The sequence below is a fragment of the Dipodomys spectabilis genome, unplaced genomic scaffold (assembly GCF_019054845.1).
Source record: "Dipodomys spectabilis isolate Male_0828 unplaced genomic scaffold, ASM1905484v1 ptg000017l, whole genome shotgun sequence".
In the NCBI taxonomy this organism is placed as follows: Eukaryota; Metazoa; Chordata; class Mammalia; order Rodentia; family Heteromyidae; genus Dipodomys; species Dipodomys spectabilis.
Window position 1 is genome coordinate 19,773,568 of NW_024870694.1, and position 22,459 is coordinate 19,796,026.

The 22,459-nt window shown below is 42.0% G+C and overlaps 1 protein-coding gene across 3 annotated transcripts in view; it reads right to left on the reverse strand.

The window, feature by feature from the left end:
- Nucleotides 1–3,027: 3,027 nt before the first annotated feature.
- Nucleotides 3,028–22,459, reverse strand: part of Senp2 (SUMO specific peptidase 2) — a 43,586-nt gene continuing 24,154 nt past the window's right edge. For all 3 annotated transcript variants that reach the window (XM_042668522.1, XM_042668524.1, XM_042668523.1), the window contains 7 exons: nucleotides 21,377–21,553; nucleotides 18,910–19,041; nucleotides 17,814–18,017; nucleotides 16,991–17,070; nucleotides 10,601–10,685; nucleotides 7,457–7,552; nucleotides 3,028–4,334 (listed from right to left, as the gene is read on the reverse strand). In XM_042668522.1, the coding sequence (XP_042524456.1) occupies nucleotides 4,272–4,334; nucleotides 7,457–7,552; nucleotides 10,601–10,685; nucleotides 16,991–17,070; nucleotides 17,814–18,017; nucleotides 18,910–19,041; nucleotides 21,377–21,553 (837 nt within the window). In that variant the 3' untranslated portion in view covers nucleotides 3,028–4,271. The remainder of the gene's footprint in view (nucleotides 4,335–7,456; nucleotides 7,553–10,600; nucleotides 10,686–16,990; nucleotides 17,071–17,813; nucleotides 18,018–18,909; nucleotides 19,042–21,376; nucleotides 21,554–22,459) is intronic.

The following is a 22,459-nucleotide window of genomic DNA, read 5'->3' on the forward strand; positions in this document are numbered from 1 at the left end:
GTTTTGTTATTTATAACCTTAGCTCCTAGACCTGTGGGTCATCCAGAAGAGGCTACTGAAAAAGTCCGTGTATTCTTGGGAAGCTATAGTTGGGTGCGGTGGTGTGTGCTATAGTACCAGTTTCATAGGCTGAAGTGGATCACTAGAGCCCCGGAGTTGGAAGGCAGCCTGAGCAGCACAGCTTTGACTGTGAGATGGTCAGGTTAGGGTTTTGGGGAGACTCCACAGTGTAGTAGATGGTGAGCTGATGGGATTCTTTCCATATCACAGTGTTCCTCACTGACATCTTGCCCCCCCTCTCCTGATTTTCTCATTTCTAATCTCAGTGATGCAGATTTTGCTTTCAGTTTCTTAGTGTGTGGATGCCCGGCTGTTCTCTACTGCTACATGGTGGCATTTTGAGTTTGGACAGGGCCACGTGCCCCTTCATGTGGTCATTAAAACAAATCCTGTACCTATGTGTCATCTCCTCTCTCCCCCACTTTAGGACTGGAGATTAGTGCCCTCTCAGAGGTAAAAACAAACCATGGTTGCCAGCCACAGGTTACTGAAAGCTGTTCATTCCCTGGCTGAGAGGTCTATGGCAAATGGACAGAGGAAAAACAGCCTGTCTTTAAAGGCAAACCAGCAGGCTTGCTTGTGGCTCTCAGGGGGACATGGGAGGGGAAAAGTGATAATGGACCTGCCCTTCAGACAACCCATGGAGGGGAATTTCAAATTTAGCCCCAAAGTGCCCGTTTTCAAAGTACTTGCCAAGGACATGCAAAAGGGCAGGAGGCACCAAGACAATGAAAGAGAAGCAAGACCAGCTGGTCTTGTCTGTTGGCAAGTTTTTCAAAGATCCCAAATGCTGGATTATTCAGCTCTGTGCTGGGCATCACCGGCAGAGGCCACCTTCACACCCATCCCATCTCACCTCCCCATGCATTGATGGTACCCATTGAGAATGTGTCCCATAGTTTAATGGTCTCATACCTCACTAGACTTGGCAGTTAGGCCCAAACATCTCTCTTGCCCTGCCACTGTTTACCCCAATTCTGCCCCATGCAATTCTTATCAACAAGTGGCCATTGAGTTTGGAGAGGACTGAGTTGCAGGTCGGACGAGGACCCCAGCACAGAGGGAAAACAATACCACAAAGAAAGGAACTGATAAAGAGGGGCCAAAGTGCCAGAGGCTCACACCCTGTAATCCTAGCCGTTCAGAAGGCTGAGTCCTGGAGGATCACAGTTCTGCTACCTGGGATAAAGTGTCTGCAAGACTCCATCTCCAATTAACCAGCAAGATGCTGGACTGGAGGCATGGTCAAGTGGTAGAGCACCAGCCATGAGCAAGACTTGAGGTTCAGTTCAAGGCCTGGTACCAAGAGCACGTGGACGTGCACACCTATGCACTGGCATGCGTGCGCACACACACACACACAAGCTGAATATGGTGGTACATGTCTAATTCTAGCATCCTGGAGGATGAATTAAGGGAATGGCAAGCTTGAGACCTGGGCTACATAGTGATCTGGAGACCACCTTGGGGCCTTGTTTCAAAAGGAAAAAAAAAATGTAATGACCCATAATCTGCTTTAGTAAGTGGTCTTAAATCTTTTTGTACTATTATAAAGGTGATATGCATAGGGGCTACAGTTACGTAAGTCAGCTAAAGAGTAGTTATTTTTGGACAATGAGCAAGTAGTCTTAAAAATTGTGTGTGTGCGTGCATGTGGGTATGGGGCTTAAATTCAGGACCTGGTCACTGTCACTTAGCTTTTTCCTCACAGCTGAAGCTCTACAACTTAATCTACAGCTCCACTTCTGCTTTTATGCTGGTTAATTGGAAATAATAATCTCATGGACTTTACTGCCATGCTTCTTCACTGCAAATTTTCTCAGGGGCATGAACCATTAAGAAAAAAAAAATCACTGGTTCTACCTAATATTGCTGACGACACAATAGCTATTATTTCCTTTATCTCCTGACAGCTACTTCAGCTGGTACTGGTTTAAACTCAGGGGCTCATGCTCATTCTACTTGTTTTCTCTCAGCTGGTGCTCTACTAGTCGAGCCATAAGTCCAGTTTGGCTTTATGATATTAATTGGAGATGAGAGTCTTGCTTTTCTGCCGAGGCTGGATTTGAATGTTGATCCTCTGGATCACAGCCTCCTGGGTAGTTAGGATTACAAGTGTGAGCCACCAGCATCCAGCTACTTGACCACTTTTCTCATAGGCAGTTTGAATATAAAAGTTGTTCTGTCAACACATCTTTGCACTCAGAGGGACATGTCAGTGTCTAGAGAAACCATTGTCTGTAGCATGTCACCTTCAAATAAGGAATTCAGTTAAAAGAGTGGCACTCCAGCTCAACATGACCCACTCATCAAGCTTATTAAGAGCTCTCCTGAAGAGTACATGTGAAGAGTTCAGTCATTTCTAAGAAGTTTCTCGGGCTGGAGCATGACACACAAACCCACAGTACTGTCAAAAAAAGTTCCTCAAATACATTCACTCTAGCATCACTTGGGCAGAATCCAAGCTGCCATCCAAATAGTCCTTACCCAACCTAGACCAAATTAACTTCAGCGGGGTCTTAAATCCTCAGGTAAAATACTTCGAAGCTTGGAGAACCAGGATTTAGTTTAGTGTAGCCCAGTCGACCTCTGGCTTTTTCTGGCTGTTCTAGTTGTCCAAACCCAGAGCTCACTAGTCCAGTCTAGAAGGCCCACGAAAAGGATCAAAGATGCAGGAGTGGGCTCCAACCTTGGCACAACCAGCTCTTCCCTAAGGCATCGCCGCATGGTCTCTGGTCTGGCCACCAGGAGGCAGAGCAGCTTCACACCATGTGTCAAGACCCTAGCAAGTGTCAGAGAAAATAGCTCAACCAGGCTACCTCTGCAATCAGCAGCCAGGAATTGGAGGTGGCAGGAGTGGAGATTTGAACCCACACATGTGCAGTTTTTCCAATTTACCCTGTGCTTTTATGTGCAGAACAAGTTCAGATGGTTGAAGCAGAAGAATGAGAATCATGTCAGCATTTAGGTTCTGCCAGACAACCTTTTATTACATCAGAAAAGCAACACTAGGCACTAGATCTTGCAAAATATGTTTTCTGACCAACTCTAAACTTTCTGAAAATAAAAATGTATAACCACATTTGTAAGGATTTTAATGAACAAAAAAAGTTAAATACAAACTCTTATATGCAAAATAGAATTTTGTATAACTGGCAACCTCAGAGCCAAGTTCTAAGTCTCCTTCAGATTGTGGTGGGGGTGGAGTGACAGGATGGTAATGAGTACAAAACTTAATTTCAGCTTAATATATATTAAAACAAAAACTCTGAGGAAACATAGCTTTACATTGAATAGCAACTTTTGAAATAAACAGCTCAGGAGAGCTCTTGCAATTCTGAGGTTTCTATTCAACCAGACTTGGGACAAAAATGAAGATTTGGGGCTACAGTTACTTTGAATCCAGTTTCAACAGTGAGCCAGGTCAGCTGAGTTCCAGGAAGGAAATCTTCTTTTAAATGATGGTGACACTCCTGAAGGTGCATGTGCGGACAGCCAGCGTTCCTGGGCCATGTTTCCATGACAATGTGCCAACGCCATAGTATCTGGCTTCCTCAAAAGGCGACCAGACCCTGCACACAGTATTCGCATTTCTTCTGGCATTTTCAAGCCTCAAAAAAAAAAAAAAAAAAGAAAGAAAAAAAAAAAAGGACCCCTAACTTCAAGTTGGCAGTAACTACTCCAGCGTTAAAGAAGTTAATAAAACTTCCTTCCTCCTCCTGCTGACATCCCTTTCGATCTTCAGCAAGGAGTGGCAGTTTGATTAACACTTCTTTCAGAAATAAATAGTTCAAACGAGTTAACTGTAAAAGAACAATGGCAAATGGCCACTGCTCTATGTTTGCAAATGAATGAGAAAAAGAATATAACTGAAAAACACACAGGAAAAAACAATTCATAGAATAAGTCTTGCTTTTCCCACATTCATAGGGAAATAACTCTTTAAAACAAACAAATAAAAAATGTCAATTAGGTTTGTTCTTGTGTGGGTTGAGCAGTCCACAGCTCTGAGCAGGCGCAGCCTTGCAGAGAGGGTTGCAAGCAGCTCCTCTACCCTGTCGGGACTCGGGGCGAGGGCCTTCATGCACTTTTGACAGCTCAGTACCTGTGCGAACAGAAATGAGGTGGGACTTTTTAACCCACGATGCATGAGGTATATGGAAATGTCCATGGAAGAACCACCAGCAGCAAGAGGACCAGGCAGGGCACTGTCACAGCAACTGCTGATGGAGGATCTCCCACACCATCTTCTTCCGGAAGAGAGGCATCTGGTGCTGTAAGAATCCCCAACAACATAATATTACACACTGATGTGCATATTGCCACAATCCTGAGGTAAATAAAGTAGGATGCCAATGTCCTGTATGTCGGCATTGGCATTTTCATACTGTGGTATGAAACAAGGCATGGGGGTTTTTGTGTGCTGTCTGTGTTTGAGATAGGGTCTCACTATGTAGCTCAGCCTAGCTTGGAACTATGTAGCCTAGGCTGGCCTCAAACTTTCTTTTTTTTTTTTGGTCGGTCAGGGGGGCTGAACTCTGGGTCTGGGTGCTGTCCCTCAGCTCTTCAGCTCAAGGCTAGCGCTCTACCACTTGAGCCACAGCGCCACTTCTGGCTTTTTTCTTTTTGCTTATGTGGTGCTGAGGAATTGAACTCAGGGCCTCATGCATGCAAAGCAAGCATTCTACCACTGAGCCAACTTCCCAGCCCTGGCCTCAAACTTTCAATCCTGTCTGCCTCCTGACTGCTAGGATTGTAGATGCTACTACACACAACTTAATGTATACAATTACATTTTACAGACCATAAGCATTTTACATGTTAAAAACCAAAGCAAGATTCAAATTATACAATATAATACAATTTGACAGTAAAAATATGTACCCCAAATTTGACAGTAAAAATATGTACCCCAAATGGAAATGTCCAAGTTATGCCTAATGGGTAATTTTACTACTTACATGTACTTTCAAAACATTTATTTTTTTTGTCATGAGGCTTGAACTCTGGGCCTGGGACTGTCCCTGAGCTCCTCAGCTCAAGGCCAGCGCTCTACCACAGCCCACTTCCAGTTTTCTGGTGGTTAATCAGAGATAAGAGTCTCATGGCCATTCCTGCCCTGGCTGGCTTTGAACCTCAATGAGATCTCAGCCTCCTGAGTAGCGAGGATTATGGGTGTGAGCCACAAGCACCCGGCTTCAAAACATTTTTAAAAATGTGTGTGTGGGGGGGGAGGGGTAAGGAAAGAGACCTTTAGTAGTTAGGGGTATGGTTCAACAGAAGGAAAAAGATACTTCTCTAGGGGCTGGGAAGGTGGCTCAATGGCAGAGCGCTTGCCTTGCATGCATGAGGCCCTGGGTTCTATTCCTCAGTACCACATGAGCAAAAAAGGCCAGAAGTGGTGCTGTGGCTCAAGTGGTAGAGCACTAACCTTGAGCTGAAGAGCTGAGGGTCAGTGCCCAGGCCCAGAGTTCAGGCCCCACAACCAACAATAAATAAATAAAGTACTTCTCTTTCAATCCCAAACACTGCAAAAAAAACCCCAAAAACTTCTCTCCCTGAAATCTCATAAGGACCAGACAATTATCTATTCTTTGCTATTTATACTTAGCATCATCAAATAATATGATATTAAGCAAGTGACTGGCACATGCCTATAATCAACTAGTATACTCAGGAGGCAGAAGTAGGAGGATCATAAGTTTGAGGAAAAAGTACAACAGGAAGCTGTCTCAAAAGAAAAAGTCCAGTCCGGTGGCTCACACCTGTAGTCCTAGCTATTCTGAAGGCTGAGATCTGAGGACTGAGGTTCAAAGCCAGCACAGGCAGGAAAGTTCATGAGACTCTTATCTCCAATTAACCACAGAAAATAGGAAGTGACACTGTGGCTCAAAGTGGTAGAGCGCTCGCCTTGAGCTGAAGAGCTCAGGGACAGTGCCCAGGCCCAGAGTTCAAGCCCTACAACTGACAAAAAAATAAAAATACAAACAAAAATGCTGAAGGCATAGCTCAAGTGTTAGAGTGATAGCCTACCATACAAGAAACCCTGGTTCAACTGCCAGAAATGCTAAAAAAGATTAAGATGTTGTACTCAATATATTATTGCTTTTACTGATAATCACTGCAGTAAAACACCAACAGTAAAACACAAGATAACATCCAACTACCTGCAACTCAACTGTTACCTCCACCTATGATTTTTTTTGAGGAAATCCAAAGTTCACACCCTAAGATATCAATGATGAATCATAAACAGCTTGATATACTACTAGTGAGTTTCTAGCAGGTATGTGAGGCAAAAAAAAGTCATGATTTAAATAGTTCAAAACATCTATTAAAACTGTACATTTATTTATTTTTTGGTTGGTTGTGGGGCCTGAACTCTGGGCCTGGGCGCTGTCCCTAAGCTCCTTAGCTCAAGGCTTACATTCTACCACTTGAACAAGAGCACCATTTCCGGTTTTTTTCTGCTTATGTGGTGCTAAGGAATCGAACCCAGGGCCTCATGCATGTAAGGCAAGCACTCTACCACTGAGCCACCTTCCCGGCCCAAAAAACTGTACATTTCTTCTAATTAAAATGAGATTAACTAGTTAAATGTTTTATTTTTATTAGAATTATATGACTTTAACATAGACCCTAATTACTTCATGTTCCTCCAAAGCATGAAATGGAGTTTTCAGTTTTAATACTCAATAAATTCAGTACATCTCTACCAAACTGAAGTCTGATAATAAGGGGGAAAAAAATTTGGTGCCAGTTCTAGGGCTTAAGATCAGGGCCAGGGCACTGTCTCTAAGCATTTTTGATCAAAGCTAGTGCTCTACCACTTGGGCCACAGTGCCACTTCCAGCTTTTGGGGAATTAATTGGAGATACATCTCCTGGACTTTCCTGCACAAGCTAATGTTGAACCATGATTCTGTGAGAGCCACCAGTGCCTGGCAATGAGAAAAAATTTTAGTAAGAGTTAATCTACAGCTACAAACAGACATTCTCAAGAGTTTCTAACATTCTTGAGTTTCCACCCAAATGTAGAGCCATGGAGAACCCAAACACTAAGCAGAACAAAGAGGAAAAGGATTCATGGTCCCATATCAAACCTGTGGCTTCCGCCCTTCTTTACAAAGCCTGCTTTGTCCTTGCTGTTACATATCTCTTTTTAATAATAACAGTAATACACAGAAATAACAGTAATACGCAGAACACTGCAATTCATAGACAAGCAAATTATCCCACCAATCACCAAGGATAGATGCCCTGACCAGCCCTAATTCTGACAAGAGCAGGGTAATGCCTGAGATTCATAGCAATCACACTGTAGTGGAGCAAGTACTTAACTGAGAACCAGTGCCAGGCACTGACAAAATGTTTCACAAGGAGGATGCTTCACTTACCTGCGTAAATGTGATAGGCTTGTCCCTAGAAATATAATCTGCATATTTACAAGTAAACATTCCACAATCACTCCCATTCAATTGTTGAGGAATCTCCTAAAATTATAAAACCAAAAGGAAGAAAGGGAAAGAATGTCACTTAATACAAATTTCTTAGACGTTCCTAAGTATCACTGTAGTAAAACAGTGTGATAAAGGTATATGCTAAATCTGTTACTACATATATACACACAATTTCATCCATGTAACGTAAAAAAAACAATGTCGGGGCTGGGAAGGTGGCTCAGTGGTAGAGCGCTTGCCTTGCATGCATGAGGCCCTGGGTTCGATTCCTCAGCACCACATAAGCAAAAAGAAAAAAAGCCAGAAGTGGCGCTGTGGCTCAAGTGGTAGAGTGCTAGCCTTGAGCTGAAGAGCTGAGGGATAGCGCCCAGGCCTAGAGTTCAGGCCACACGACCGGACCCCCCCCCCCACCCCGCAAAAACAAAAAAAAACAATGTCATGGAATATGTGACTATGTAGAAAATATTTTATAAAAGATAAGAGCAAGTAGAAGTTCTATCTCTTAAGGAAAATAAACCAAGGGTTGGGGATTCAGCTGACAGGTAACAAGCATACATGAGTTCCTAGAGCTGAAAAGAAAAACAGGACAAGAAACTCAACTGGAAGGTATATTTCCAAAAATGGGAATGCTAGTCCAAATTATTTCAGAAGCAGTAGTCAACTGTAAAAAGGGTTAAGTGTGGTTGGGAATGTGGCTTAGTGATAGAGTGCTTGCCTAGCATGCATGAAGCCCTAGGTTTGATTCCTTAGTACCACATAAACAGAAGAAGCCAGTAGTGGCTGGTGGCTCAAGTAGTAGAATGCTAGCCTTGAGCAAAAGAAGCTCAGGGACAGTGACCAGGCCCTAAGTTCAAGCCCCAAAACTGGCAGAAAAAAAAAGTGGGGGGTTGTTAAGTGTAGGTGAATCTGATATGCTTAAAATACAACTAACCATCCTACTTCAATATACAATGACTAACTTCCAGCCAGATGGACTGCTTGAAACCCCTGTTGTTTTGAGCAGCACAGAGAAAGGCCTCTGACAGGCTTTAAGCAACAAGGACACTGGCTTGATGCTCAGTTCTGTCCCTGAGGCAGAAACAGAACTTGAAGCAAAGCAGCTGGAAGAGCAAGGTAAGTGAAAGGTAGTTCCATACCTACATAGACCCCTAGGCATGGACTGTCTCATATCAGAAAGTTCTTTACAAACCTGAGCTGCCAGTCATAAGAAGTACCAGACAGTAAGAGCCCACCACTGAACAACATACTTGACAATAACTCCATTGTCATTCACAAAAATACAGTTCAAAGGCTAGGTTTTTAGCACAGGAGGTAGAACACTCGTTTAGTAAATGTAAGACTCAAAACCTTAGAACCACAAATAAATAAATATAAGAAATGCAGTTGATTGTTGGAAGAAAAGATGGAAGTGGCACACTATTCACAATGTGCTACATTTCCTATACTTTTCTCCCAAAGCTAGTACTCTTGAGTAGACAGAACCACAAAATCTAATGTAGAAAGAACGTTTTATTACACTTCCCATACCAGAACCCAGTATTTATCCTCTTAGACTCCACTTCTATTTGTCCTTTCCTCAAGAAATTTCAAGATCTCACTTTTAAATTGTTTAATTTGAAAATGAAAATGTTCTTAGATGAAGATAGTTAAGCTTTTATATTCAGGTTAAGGCTAAAACTGAATTCATGTTACTTGAAGGGATGCCATTAGGACTCAAAGATGGTGATATTTGCAAACTCTGAGTTGAGATTTCAATCTAGTGAGAGACAAAGTACATTTAAAATCAGCATGCTTGAGTGTTGATTCATAACATGGGACCCCACAACCTAACAAACCACCAGAAAAATTTTGGGCAAAAATTTTAAACTTTTTTAACATTAACCAGGAAAAAGATAGCTGACTTAGAATTACTGTTCTGTTTTTCACGTCTATGGAAGATATGCTATAGATATGTAGGAATTCAGCTTGACATGATCACAACCATCTTGAGTGATAACCATCATAATTTCTTCTGAATTTTTCTCCCACAGTTTTCCAGCACACCTATAAATAGCTGAAAACACTGGAGTGGTATGTAGAGCTTCACAGCTCTGTTAGAGCATTAAGTACAAGGAATGTGCCTGAAGTCTTTGATATTAGCTCCAGATAATTCTGGATTTGAGTTAGCCATTTGTGTCCTAATCCCTTTGTAAGTTCTTCTTTTCACCCAAACCATGGAGTTCCAAGGGTCTTTTTGCCACCTAGGACAATGCTTCTGTCAGTAAGACACCAATAAATTGCACTCTGTACAGTCTGGATTGCTTGTACATATATTTGTGTGTGCGCGCGCACGCGCAAGTGCATGCACTTGCATGTATGCCAGTACTAGGACTTGAACTTAGGGCCTTGTGCTCTCACTTAAGCTTTTTCACTCCAGGCTGGCCCTCTACCACTTGGGCCATACCTCCTGTATGTCTTTCTTTAGTCTCATAGCACTGTTGGGCTATGAGACAAGCTGGTGACTGCATTTTCCTGGTTAATATTTATATGTGAAACAAAAAGAAAAAAAAAAAGAAGCAACTATTTTGGTTAAATTAATGACTAAAATTTCAGAAGTAACACTTAAGTAACATCTTAAGGGCTGGGAAGGTGGCTCAGTGGTAGAGCGCTTGCCTTGCATGCCTGAGGCCCTGGGTTCAATTCCTCAGCACCACATAAGAAAAAAGAAAAAAGCCAGAAGTGGCGCTATGGCTCAAGTGGTAGAGCGCTAGCCTTGAGCTGAAGAGCTGAGGGACAGTGCCCAGGCCTAGAGTTCAGGCCCCATGACAGGACCAAAAAAAAAAAAAAGTAACATCTTAAGTAACATTTAAGATCCATACTTTAGGATTAAGGTTTTAGTTCAGAGGTACATTGTTGTTTAACACAAATGAGGCCCTAAGGTCAATTCTCAGTAACAGCAATAACAAAAAACAAATGATGTACTTTAGGAGAGAATGGGAATGATTGAAGTAAAGGAAAGAAGAAAAAATAGTATGAATAATATGGTACTTTCCAGTAAATGTAACAAAGTCAGTCAAATAGAGATTAATGATCATCACTTACATGTGACTTCACGCTGTAGTGGGTCCACTCTAAAAGATTTAGATCAACATTTCTTTTGGTCTTACTTTCATCCTGTAGATACTGACTAAAGAAAACAAAACAAAAAGAATGTATCACCAAACCCCAGCAGAGAGACCATTATTACAAAAGACTCTGTGCTGTTTCACAAATATACCATTTTTAAACCCATGCTCATTCCACTCTTCAAAATTGTGACTGCTAGGGGCTGGGAAGGTGGCTCAGTAGTAGAGCACTTGCCCTGCATGCATGAGGCCCTGGGTTCGATTCCTCAGCACCACATAAGCAAAAAGAAAAAAGCCAGGAGTGGTGCTGTGGCTCAAGTGGTAGAGCACTAGCCTTGAGCTGAAGAGCTGAGGAACAGCGCCCAGGCCCAGAGTTCAGGCCTCACAACCCGACCCCCCCCCCCCCAAAAAAAATATCTTATTCAGCAAACCAGATATCTTAGTTCTTACCCTTCTTTGCATATAAAATAAGGCTGCATTGGAATACAAAAAGTACTATTAATGGGAGCAATAATGTCACCAAAGGGATAAAAACTGGCCCCTAAAAGGTAAAAACGTCTGCTGGGCCCTGATGGTTCATGCCCAGTATCCTAGCTACGTAGGAAGCCAAGATCTGAGCTAAGATCAGAGGATTGCAGAAAGTCGTTAAGACTCTTATCTTCAATTAACCACCGAAAAGCCAGAAGTAGAGTTGTGGCACAAGTGGCGGAGTGCAGCAGTTTTGTAATAAACTTCTTCTCCTGCCTGAATACCATGTGTTGCTCTCTTCATCAGCTACCTAATGAAACCTAGCTATAATATACCTTACGTAGGGTTCCATGACTTGGATGGCAGGAATGGCACAGTTCCTTCCACTTTTTTCCATGTCTGACCATCCCCTTTTCCACAAACTGAACTGCTGTGAGATGCCACGCAAGACTTTTCACCAATACCATTGCTGGCCTTCACATCCATGTCCGCACCACTTATCTACTCTGGTGAGTGAAACTACTCTCTACAAGTTCTCTGTTGCTCAGTCTCTCTCCAAATGTGGTGCCACGCCAGAGGGCTCCCATGGCCTTTAGTTGAAAGGCCAGGTCACCTCCAGAGCTGAGGACACTTGGTTTGGGGGCCTTGGCCATTCTCTCTAAATGGCTCTGCCATTTCTGCCTGGTCAACTCTCCTTCACTCACCAGACTGACTCTCCCCCCACTACTTTTAATGGTGTGCTATGAAACCCCTCTGAAATGCCTCCTAAGCTCCCTGGAAAGCCAGAGCACCCATTTTTTTTATGTCATTCTCAGATGTAGACAGTTTTTGCCATTGCAATGGTAAATGGTCAGAAGTCTGTTTACTTTCAGGCTCTCTTTGCTCTCGCTCTCTCTCTCTCTCTCTCTCTCCCTCTCTCTCTCTCTGCCAATCATGTCCAACTTTCCCTCTCTCTTCCTTTCTCTCTCTCTGTCTTTTCTCCAACCTTTTGGCTTGTACCCTGAAGAGTGCAATGCAGGCTGGGTCCTGGGGCCCCCTCTAGGTTCTCTCTCAAAGGCTAGCCACTCTAGGTTTGAAAGTTTTCAGTTTCCATATGTTGAAGTTTTCTTTGCCTGACCTCTGTCTCACTAAGCCCTTCACCTCTGTCTCCCAATCATCTCCTCTAGAAAGGTAACTTTGTCTTATAGTTCAATCTCTCTCTCTCTTTTTCCTTGAGAGCCCCCACACTCTTAAGAGGGTACCTTTCCTTTCTGCTTCTTTGTCTGCTTGTTTGCTAATTCAATAAAGCTCCACCAAGTTTTCTTACTATCATGACTTGTGCAGAAATTTGCACCATGAGTTCACCATCTTGGCCACATGGTGGGTTAAGGGTTTGGCTATCTGACCTTCCCCTTCCTCCAAGCTTACTATTCCTCCACCCACTTATTCTACTGTGCCTTGCTAACAAGTTGCTGCCTCTTTTCACAGGCCCTGGAAATGAGGCCCAACCATAAAGACATCTTTGTAAGCAAAGATGTCTAAACATATTGTCAAAATTCTTGGGTTCTGAGTTTTGACTTTTTTGTTTGGTGTTGCCTATTCTAGCACTGACCATGTGGTTCTCAACTATTGGGCAAAATAATGCCATCCTACTGCTGGAATTCCAAGAGTCTATAGCCGTTATTCATTTTTATACACTGTAAAACTCAATGTGCACACTGTGTGTGTATGTCTGTGTCTGTATACACTTGTTATCTAGCATTGTAATCAAGTTATGTGGCTTAAATGGTCTGAGATTCCTGAAGTAGTTCAGTTTGGATTTGTAGTTCAGCGCCAGCCAGTCTACATGTAGTCCAGATCCAGTCCATCTCTTCCAACCTGGAAGATAATCTCACTCCAGCCAAGACCATCCTGACTACCTCCACCATGGTAAAAGTAGATTAGACTCCTGCTTGACTCTATCACATGCGGCTGATTCCTGGTAAAAGACTGCTTTGGATTTGCAAAACCCAAGACTCTTGTGTGACATTCTTTCTGTAATATTAGATTTATAAATCTTACCAAGCCTGACCTGGAAAAGGCTGGCTATGTTGTTATGATAGTGAAACAGGTGGAGGCCAGGAGAGCCTGTTGTGAACTTTGGTTAACTTAGGCATAATTAGGGTCACCAGAAATCAATACTATATCTGTGCTAAAACTCTTATCACATCTAACAAGTTTTGTCATTGAAGAATATTTGTTAGTCAATTCTTGATAAGGAGCAGGTAAGCTCTACTTATTTCTATTTGATCTCCTTGTTGCTTTAATTGGAAATAATAAAGGGATTTTGTGGCAAAGATTGCAGTTCAAAGCCAGCCCAGGCAGTAAAATCCGAGACTCCATCTCTCAACTAACCAGCAAAGAGCCAGGCTGGAAGCATGGCTCAAGAGACTCTTATCTCTAATTAACCAGCCAAACACTGGAAGTAGTTCTGTGACTCAGAGTGGTAGAGTGCTAGCCTCGAGCAGAAGTGCTCAGAAACAGTGCCCAGGCCTTGAGTTCAAAGCCCATGATGCCAACTAGGACAAGCTATACCAGCAACAAGCACCTATAGACCCCTGGGACTCAGCCAATCCAAGGAACAAGGGACCATAGAGAAGAGTAAGAGGAGATGATGTCGTATCAGCCACTTTGTGCCTGCCCTTTCAAAATTAACCAGAGCCAAAAGGTCAATAAAGTAAGAAGCCTACCCATCTAATGTCCATACCTGTCTACCTTCCAACAGGACAGGAATTTACATTCTTGCCTTTGTTAACTGATACATAGTCACCAGATATAAGAAGTAGCTAGGGACATTTCTACCAACTTCAGGACAGCCTGGAATGCAGGAGATAAGAACTAGCCATTCTAGCCAAGTCATTCTATCTTTAATTTTCTGCCCTGAACCCTTCCTTCCTCTTGCTGTTTGTGTGCTCTCTAGTATTTTTTTTTTTTTTTTGCCCAGCCCCTCCCTGCCTCATGAGACTTCTTTCAGACTTCATTCAAGGACTACCACCAAGGGATAACTGCTGCCTTCTCCCAGAGGGGACCACATCTCCGCCTTTTACCCCTAATGTCAACACCTCTTGCCAGCAGGAAGCAGCCAGAGAGAATCTGTGCCTTTTTTCATAATTACCAAAAGGCTGGAAGGTAAGGTCTGCCTAGGGCCAGGCAGAGCCTGTGCAGACACCTCTCCACCTCTCAGCTGTTTCTGCCCAGTAACTGTGTTACTTAGGTAACTGGCATACCAGAAAGCAGTCACCTCCCCCTCCTGCTAGGTCTCATCATGGGCTACCCCTGGTCACACCTCCAATTGGACCAGGCCCTAAGTTCACATCTTTCCCCCACCTGGTCTCACATCTTTCCCCAACCTGGCCACACCTCTTCCCCTCCCTGGCCTTCCCCTCCCCGGCCTAGATAAGTCCTGGCCTGGGGTGGGTCTCCCCCTTTCAGGTATGCCTCTCTACCATGCACAGTGGAGGCAGCAGTTCAGTAAATAAACATCTTTTCCTGCCTGAATACCACGTGGTAATCTCTTTATCAGCTACCTAAATGAAATCTACCTATATAGTATACCTTACACCTATCTCAACCTCTTCCCTAAACTTACTTTCTTGTGCCAGTATTAGGACTTATAGGGCCTCACACAGTCACTTGGCTTTTTCACTCAAGGCTGGTAGCCACACCTCTGTTTCTGGCTTCCTACTGTTAACTGGAAGTAAGAATCCCTTGTATTTATCTTCTTTGGCTGGCTTTGAATCATGATCCTCAGACCTCAGCTTCCTGAGTAGTCCTGAGTAGCTAGGATTACAGGCATGAGCCACTAGGACCAGCTTATACTTTCTAGTTAAGGTAAACAACCATAACTATAGAAGATCTTCTAAAGTGCTGGAGATGTAGTTTAGTACAAGAGCAGCTACCTTGCATGTTTGATCCTGAGTTCGATCTCCAGCACAAGAAAAATAAAGGATATTATACACCAAAATAACATTGGGAAAAAAGAGAAATGAGCTACTATTAATGACTTTTTAAATAAGATTAATTTAGAAGGAATGACATTGTCCAAAAAGAAATGTAGTCTTTACCTAACTTACATAACTGTAACCCCCTCTGTACATCACCTATTTAATAATTTAAAAAAAATAAGTTGACTGTGATGATGGTAACAAAATAAATACGCTAAAAGCCATTGATTTGTAAGAAAAAAAAAAAGATTCACTTAGTAGTATTTTCATCCTTACAAAAATTAAAGGCAGGACTGGGAAGGTGGCTCAGTGGTAGAGTGCTTGCTTGCAGGCATGAGGCCTTGGGTTCCTCAGCACCACATAAGCAGAAAAAGCTAGAAGTGGCACTGTGGCTCAAGTGGTAGAGAGATAGCCTTGAGCTGAAGAGCTGAGGGATAATGCCCAGGCCCAGAGTTCAGGCCGCACGACCAGCAAAAAAATATATAAATAAATAAATAAAGGCAGGGGTTGAAGATTTAGCTCAGTGGAAGAGCACTTGGCCTGGCAAGTGCAAGACCCTGAATTCAGTCCTCAGCTCTGGAAAAAAAAAAAAAAAATTAAAAGCAAAAGCCTATGTTTACTTCCAGTAAATACTTAAGAGGTTTACAGGGAAATTATCTTGCCAAGGTGCCCATTTACTATGAAATTCACATAACCAAATTATACAGTTAAGAATACTGCTAAGAAATGGCTATGCTTTACAAGCAGGTTTTTGTAATTACCACAGAAGTTCCTTCTTCTATGTGATTTTAGTTTCTGTAGTTTTAGGAATAAACAATTCCAAAGATCTTCTGTGTGTATATTACTATCAAGGCTTGAATTCAGGGCCTTGTGCTTTCATGCAGCTTTCTTGCTCAGATGGCAAACTTGGCAAACTTGAGCCACATCTCCAGTCATTGAGGACTGAACTACTGAGGAGTGAACTGCTATGTAGGTTCTCTACTACTTGAACTACAACTGAGTCCATTGGATATTTTTTGGCAGTGCTGGGATCTAAAATCAGGGTCTCATGCACACACACAATGACGTTTTATTCAGCCGTACAGAAAAACAAAATTATATCACCCACAGAAAAAAGAATTATAGGAGATCATTATGTTAGGTAAGATAAGATAGACTCGGAAAGAATTATCCCATGTTTCCTCTTATATATGGAATCTATGTTGAAAAAAAAGATCTGAAAGTAGAGAGAGGACTATCTGGCAGAAGGAAGGGGAACAGCAGGAGAGCCAAAAAGGAATCAGAGGAAGTAATGGGGAGGGTAGAATATTTTTAAAGTTTATCGTGTGTGTGTGTGTGTGTGTGTGTGTGTGTGTGTGTGTGTGTGTGTGTGTGTGTGTGTGTGTGTGTGTGTGTGTGTGTGTGTGTGTGTGTGTGTGTGTGTGTATGAAAATATCATAATGAAACTCACTTTAGACAGTTAATATTTCTAATAATTTTTAAATAATAAAAAGTATACACCTAAAGTCAAAATCATATATCCAGCTGGTCACTGGTGGCTCATGCCTATAATCCTACCTACTCAGGAGGCCAAGATCTGAAGATCATGGCAGTTTGAAGCCAGCCCAGGCAATAAAGTCCTGTGTGACTCTATCTCCACCTATCCACTCAAAAACAAGACATGGAGCTGTGGCTCAAAGTGGTAGAGCATGAGTCTTGAGCAAAAGAGCTCAGGAGCAGTGCAAAATCCATGACTGAAGAAAAAGAAAATTATATAACCAAAATCGCACATTTAATTAGATTTTAAAAAATTAAAATGATTAAACAAGCGAAAACAAAACAACAACAAAAACCAAAAGCCAATCACCATCCAGAGCTCTCTAGGATTAAACAGAAGGGTGATTATCTAACAAAGGTATAATAATAAAACACAGTGAAGTTTTGCAGCCTGTACTTACAGGAGAATTTCACAGATCTTGCTGCCCTTTTGTCCCATAGAATCCAGATACTTAAGACACTTTTTTCTTAGGTCCACCACCTATAATGGGAAAATGCAACATACAGAAACATTATTTTGGGGGCAGTTTTTGAAACAAGGTCTTATTTCATAACTCAAGCTGGCCTCAAATTCACAGCCCTCCTCCTCAGCCTGCCCAAGTTTTGGGATTACAAATGGGTACCACGATGTCTACCCAGTAACATCTTAAACATTAGCCAAGATAAATATTTCATTTTCAAAACAAAGAGGCATCTGTTTAAAAATTCATAAGTCAACATGAATGGATTTAGACATGATTTTTAGCAAGTTATAAAACAGCACAGAAAATATCAGTTTAATATTATATATTGCTTAAATTCTAAGATAAAGGCCTGGAAACATTTTCACCAAAACCTTAGTCATCCTTTCAATGTGATGAGTTTATTTTCCTTTCCTTCACCTTTCTATAATAAGCCTGTACCATCTTATAAACAAAACTAACTGAATAAACTCTGGTGTCGAAAATGAAAACTCTCCCAGTATAGAAACCATGTCTTCCAGCTTTCTATATTGTGTAACTCAGGACCTGAGGAGGGAGTCTGCTCAGGATGTCTTTCATATACACTGCTGGCCTTCCATTAGACATTTAAGACAATTGTCTGGGCTTGGGACTGTAGCTCAGTGAAACAGTGATTGTTTAGTATATTTGAGGTCCTAAGATCAACCCTAAGAAAAGGAAGGAAGGAGAGATGAGAGGGGAGGGGAGGATAGTCTGTATTTACTAATGAACCCTCTCAACTCACCACCAGGCTCCAATGTACCTTCCGATGAATAGGCACCAGAATAAGTTCTTGTTCAAAGAGATTTACCCCTTTGGTCCATCTTTTCACTGCTTGGTAACCCCCAGACTTTAATTTAGGATAGAAGAAAGTACTGAATGCATGAAGTGCTGGATAGCCTTGCTTTTTATTTCTTTCCACTAGAAGATTCATGTAAAAATTAATGACCTGTAAAACACCAAGAGAGTAAAAGTTGGAACCTGACAAGTGTATTATCAAAATTAAATTTATATTTGAATTAGTATGAATTAGAAAATGAGATGCTTAGGAAAAGGATAGTACTAAAAGCAGATATAAGGAATGTCTATGCAAGAATACCAAAAAAATTAACTGAGCAAAATGGCAGAAATCGAAAGGAATAAAGGGCTGAAGATTTAGCTCAGTGGTGGTAGAGCAATAGCCTAGTGCAAGACCTTAAGCTCAGTGCCTAGCATCACAAACTCCTCCTTCCACACCAAAAAAGGAAAAAAGAAATGTGATTGTGCTTTTGAAGAATAAGAGGAACATTTGTAAGGGCCACAGAGTTTGTGCAATAATAAAAGGGTGCATATAACTATAGGACATGAGAAATATGTAAAAAGAAATAGCTACAGAAACTGTCCCTTAATTTAAACGTATTACATAGGAGATATGCCAAAATAGTTATAGCATCTTTTGAATAATTTACGTTTCCCATATTTCCCAAATTTTCTATGAAACAAAATAGTTGGGTTTTTTTTTGGTTGGTCATTGAGCTTGAACTCTGGGCTTGGGAGCTATCCCTCTGCTCTTCAGCTCAAGGCGAGTGCTCTATTACTTGAGCCACAGCATTATTTCCAGTTTTCAAGTGGTTTATTGGAGATAATAGTCACACAGACTTTCCTGCCCGGGTTGGCTCTGAACCGTGATCTCAGCCCACAATGGCTTGGGTTCAACCCCTAAAACTGGGGTGATGGGAAGGCAAAATAAAAAATTAAAACTAAAACTTGCTTTACCATCCTTTGGGTCAAAATTGCTTTGGTTATACATAGTAAATAGTTAAATGTAATGATAATCAAAGGAGAAATAAAAGACAACTTACCTCATCATTGAGCCAGTGATAGTTCTTTAAGGTTTGGATATCTCCCCGAGTAATTCTCAATTTGAAAGCACTACTTAGGATCTCATCCTGTGGGCCATGGCCTAGGGCATTATTGATTTCCTTTTCCATGTCCTGAATTAGAAAGTACAGAGGCTGCTACTTCAACTCAGAACTATTACCAAATATTGAATGTTTAAGACTAAAAAGAACAAACAAGTACAAAAAAAAAAAAACCAGGCATTGATAGCTCACGCCTCTAATCCTACTCAGAAGGCTGATACTCAGAAGGCTGAGGATACTGGTTCAAAAGTAGACAAATCAGACAGTATCTTATCTCCAATTAACCAGCAAACACACACACATACACACACACACACACACACACACACACAAACACAAACACAAAAAAAAAAAACAGAAGTGAGGCCCATGGGGCTGGGAAGGTGGCTCAGTGGTAGAGCGCTTGCCTTGCATGCCTGAGGCCCTGGGTTCGATTCCTCAGCACCACATAAGCAAAAAGAAAAAAGCCGAAAGTGACGCTATGGCTCAAGTGGTAGAGCGCTAGCCTTGAGCTGAAGAGCTGAGGGACAGCGCCCAGGCCCAGAGTTCAAGCCCCACGAGCGGACCCAAAAAAAAAAAAAAAAAAAAGAAGAAGAAGTGAGGCCCTGAGTTCAAGCCCCTGTACTGGCACCAAAAAAGAAGAAGGAGGAAGAAGGAAGAAGGAAGAAGAAGGAAGAAGGAAGAAGGAAGAAGAAGAAGAAGAAAGAAAGAGAAGCCGGGTGCCAGTGGCTCATGCCTGTAATCCTAGCTATTCAGGAGGCTGAGGTCTGAGGATCGAGGTTCAAAGCCAGCCTGGGCAGGAAAGTCTGTGAGACTCTTATCTCCAATAAAAACCACTAGAAAACCAGAAGTGGTACTGTGGCTCAAGCAGTAGAGCACACGCCTTGAGCTGAAGAGCACAGGGATCGCACCCAAGCCCAGAGTTCAAGCCCCACAACTGACCAAAACAAAGAAAAAGAAAAGTTTTTCATACCAGCAACACCTGAGAAAAACATACTAAGACTTACTAAAAAAGAGGATAAAATATTCAAATTTACAACTACAGAGGAGTCTTACTAGTAATGATCTCCTTATATGGCTTCATTATTCTAAAGAACTCTACAGACAAATGTATACAAATGTATAGTTTAAGTACAAATCTGAACCTGTAAACTTCAACCAAAATTTATTTCATTCAATTATTTTTACTACTTTTTTTACTTGTATTTAATTTTGTTATTTATGGTTCTTTCTCAATTCCATGCCAAATATACTAAAACTACTCAAGACATTTACATTAATTAGAATCAACATTACCAAAAAAAACAATAGAGGAGGGCCCAATATGCAGGATCACCTACATAGGATTTTGGGGGGGTTTTTTTGGTTTTTTTTTTTTTGGGGGGGGGTCCGGTCGTGGGGCCTGAACTCTGGGCCTGGGCGCTGTCCCTCAGCTCTTCAGCTCAAGGCTAGCGCTCTACCACTTGAGCCACAGCGTCACTTCCGGCTTTTTCTGTTTTTGCTTATGTGGTGCTGAACCCAGGGCCTTGAGCATGCAAGGCAAGCACTCTACTACTGAGCCACCTTCCCAGTCCCTACATAGGATTTTTAAGGTCAAGTGCCAGTGTCTCAGATACATAATCCTATCTACTTTTGGAGACTGAGATTGGGAGGAGGATTGTGGTTTGAGGACAGGCTGGGCAGACATGTTCCAGAGACCCCTTCTCAAAACAAAACAAGCACTGTACTAATAACCTGATTTCTGGAATGAAAATCACTTTGTGTAACAGAAAGGAAGGAAGGAAGGAAGGAAGGAAGAGAGGGAGGGAGGGAGGGCAGCCAGCCAGGCACTGGTTGATGGCTCATATCTATAATCATAGCTACTCAGGAGGCTAAGTTCTGAAGACTGCAGTTTGAAGCTAGCCTAGGCAGGCAAGTCTGTCAGACTCTTACTTCCAATTAGCCACCTGAAAAACTGGAAGCTGAGCTGTGGTTCAATGTGATATGCTCTATGTCTGTGTGCTAGAGTAGCCTTCAGTAAAAAAAAAAACTCAGGGACAGGCCCAGGTCCTGACTTCAAGCCTCATGACCAACCAAAAAAATAAATAAATAAATAAATCATGGAATGATCTGGTCAGCACCAATGATCCTAGCTACACAGAAGTGAGTAGGAAGCCCTGAGTTCAAACCTAAGAACGAGCAAAACCAACACAATTAAAATACAACAACAATGCACTCATTCTTAATGCCCTACAATACAACTTAACACATTTGCAGGGTAGAAACACAGTCATTGTGATCAATGTAGTTGATGTGAGCAGACCTGGGGCCTCATTTTTTTTTATTCAAAACAAAACAAAGCAAAACATGCATTCAAGTTCAGAGTAACAGAAATCACTTTAATTCTGATCAATACAAGAAACACTACCTCAGTAAGTTCAAGGAGATCATCTGTTCTTCTGTCCTTCTCTTTGCCTGAGAAATTCTTTTCTTTTGCCTCAACTACTGACATTTTCCTCCTGAGTAATCCATTGCTTCCACTCCCCAGGCGGAGTCGGGCTGACACTTCTTCTGATAGATCAGGTTCCAGCTGATGTCCTCTTTTCTGATTAAAAAAGGTTCTATATTCTACTGACATGCTTGATCTTACACATATACCACATATTACAAATGAAACATAAAACAGTGCTATTCTCTTAAAAGATAAAAGAATTAGTGAATCCCCTAAAACAGGTTTAGCACATCTGCCTGTTCTGCAAAGGAAAACGAAGAGTTAAGTAAGACTCATCAGACACATTAAACAGCAAGGAAGTCTTTTCAGTTTCTTTTTTTTTTTTGGGGGGGGGGGGAGGTCTGGTTATGGGGCCTAAACTCTGGGCCTGGGCGCTGTCCCTCAGCTCTTCAGCTCAAGGTTAGTGCTCTAACACTTGAGCCACAGCGCCACTTCCAGCTTTTTTCTTTTTCTTTTTGCTTATGTGGTACTGAGAATCGAACCCAGGGCCTCATGCATGCAAGGCAAGAGCTCTACCACTGAGCTACCTTCCCAGCCCCATGTCCCTCAGCATTTCAGCTCAAGGCTAGCACTCTACAACTTGAGCCACAGCACCACTTCCAGCTCTTTTTTTTTCTGCTTATGTGGTGCTGAGGAATCAAACCCAGGGCCTCACTGAGCCACCTTCTCAGCCCACAATTTCTATCCCAATTAAAAATAAAGTGTCTAAAAGAGACTTTGGAATTATTTTTTAAAAAGCAAAAAACATGACCTACAATTCCATTATGGACAATAAATTACAGCTCTCTTCCTTACACAAAGTTTTTTAATATTTGCAGTGCTGGGAATGGAACCCAGGGCCTCTTCAAATGCTAGGCAAGGACTCTACCAATGAGTTATACCCACAGCCCTCTATTTCATCTTTTTTGTAGTATATTGCTGAGCACTTGGGTCCTATGCCTATAGTCATAGCTACTCAGGAGCTGAGCTATCAGGATTGAAGTTCAAAGGGCAGCCCAG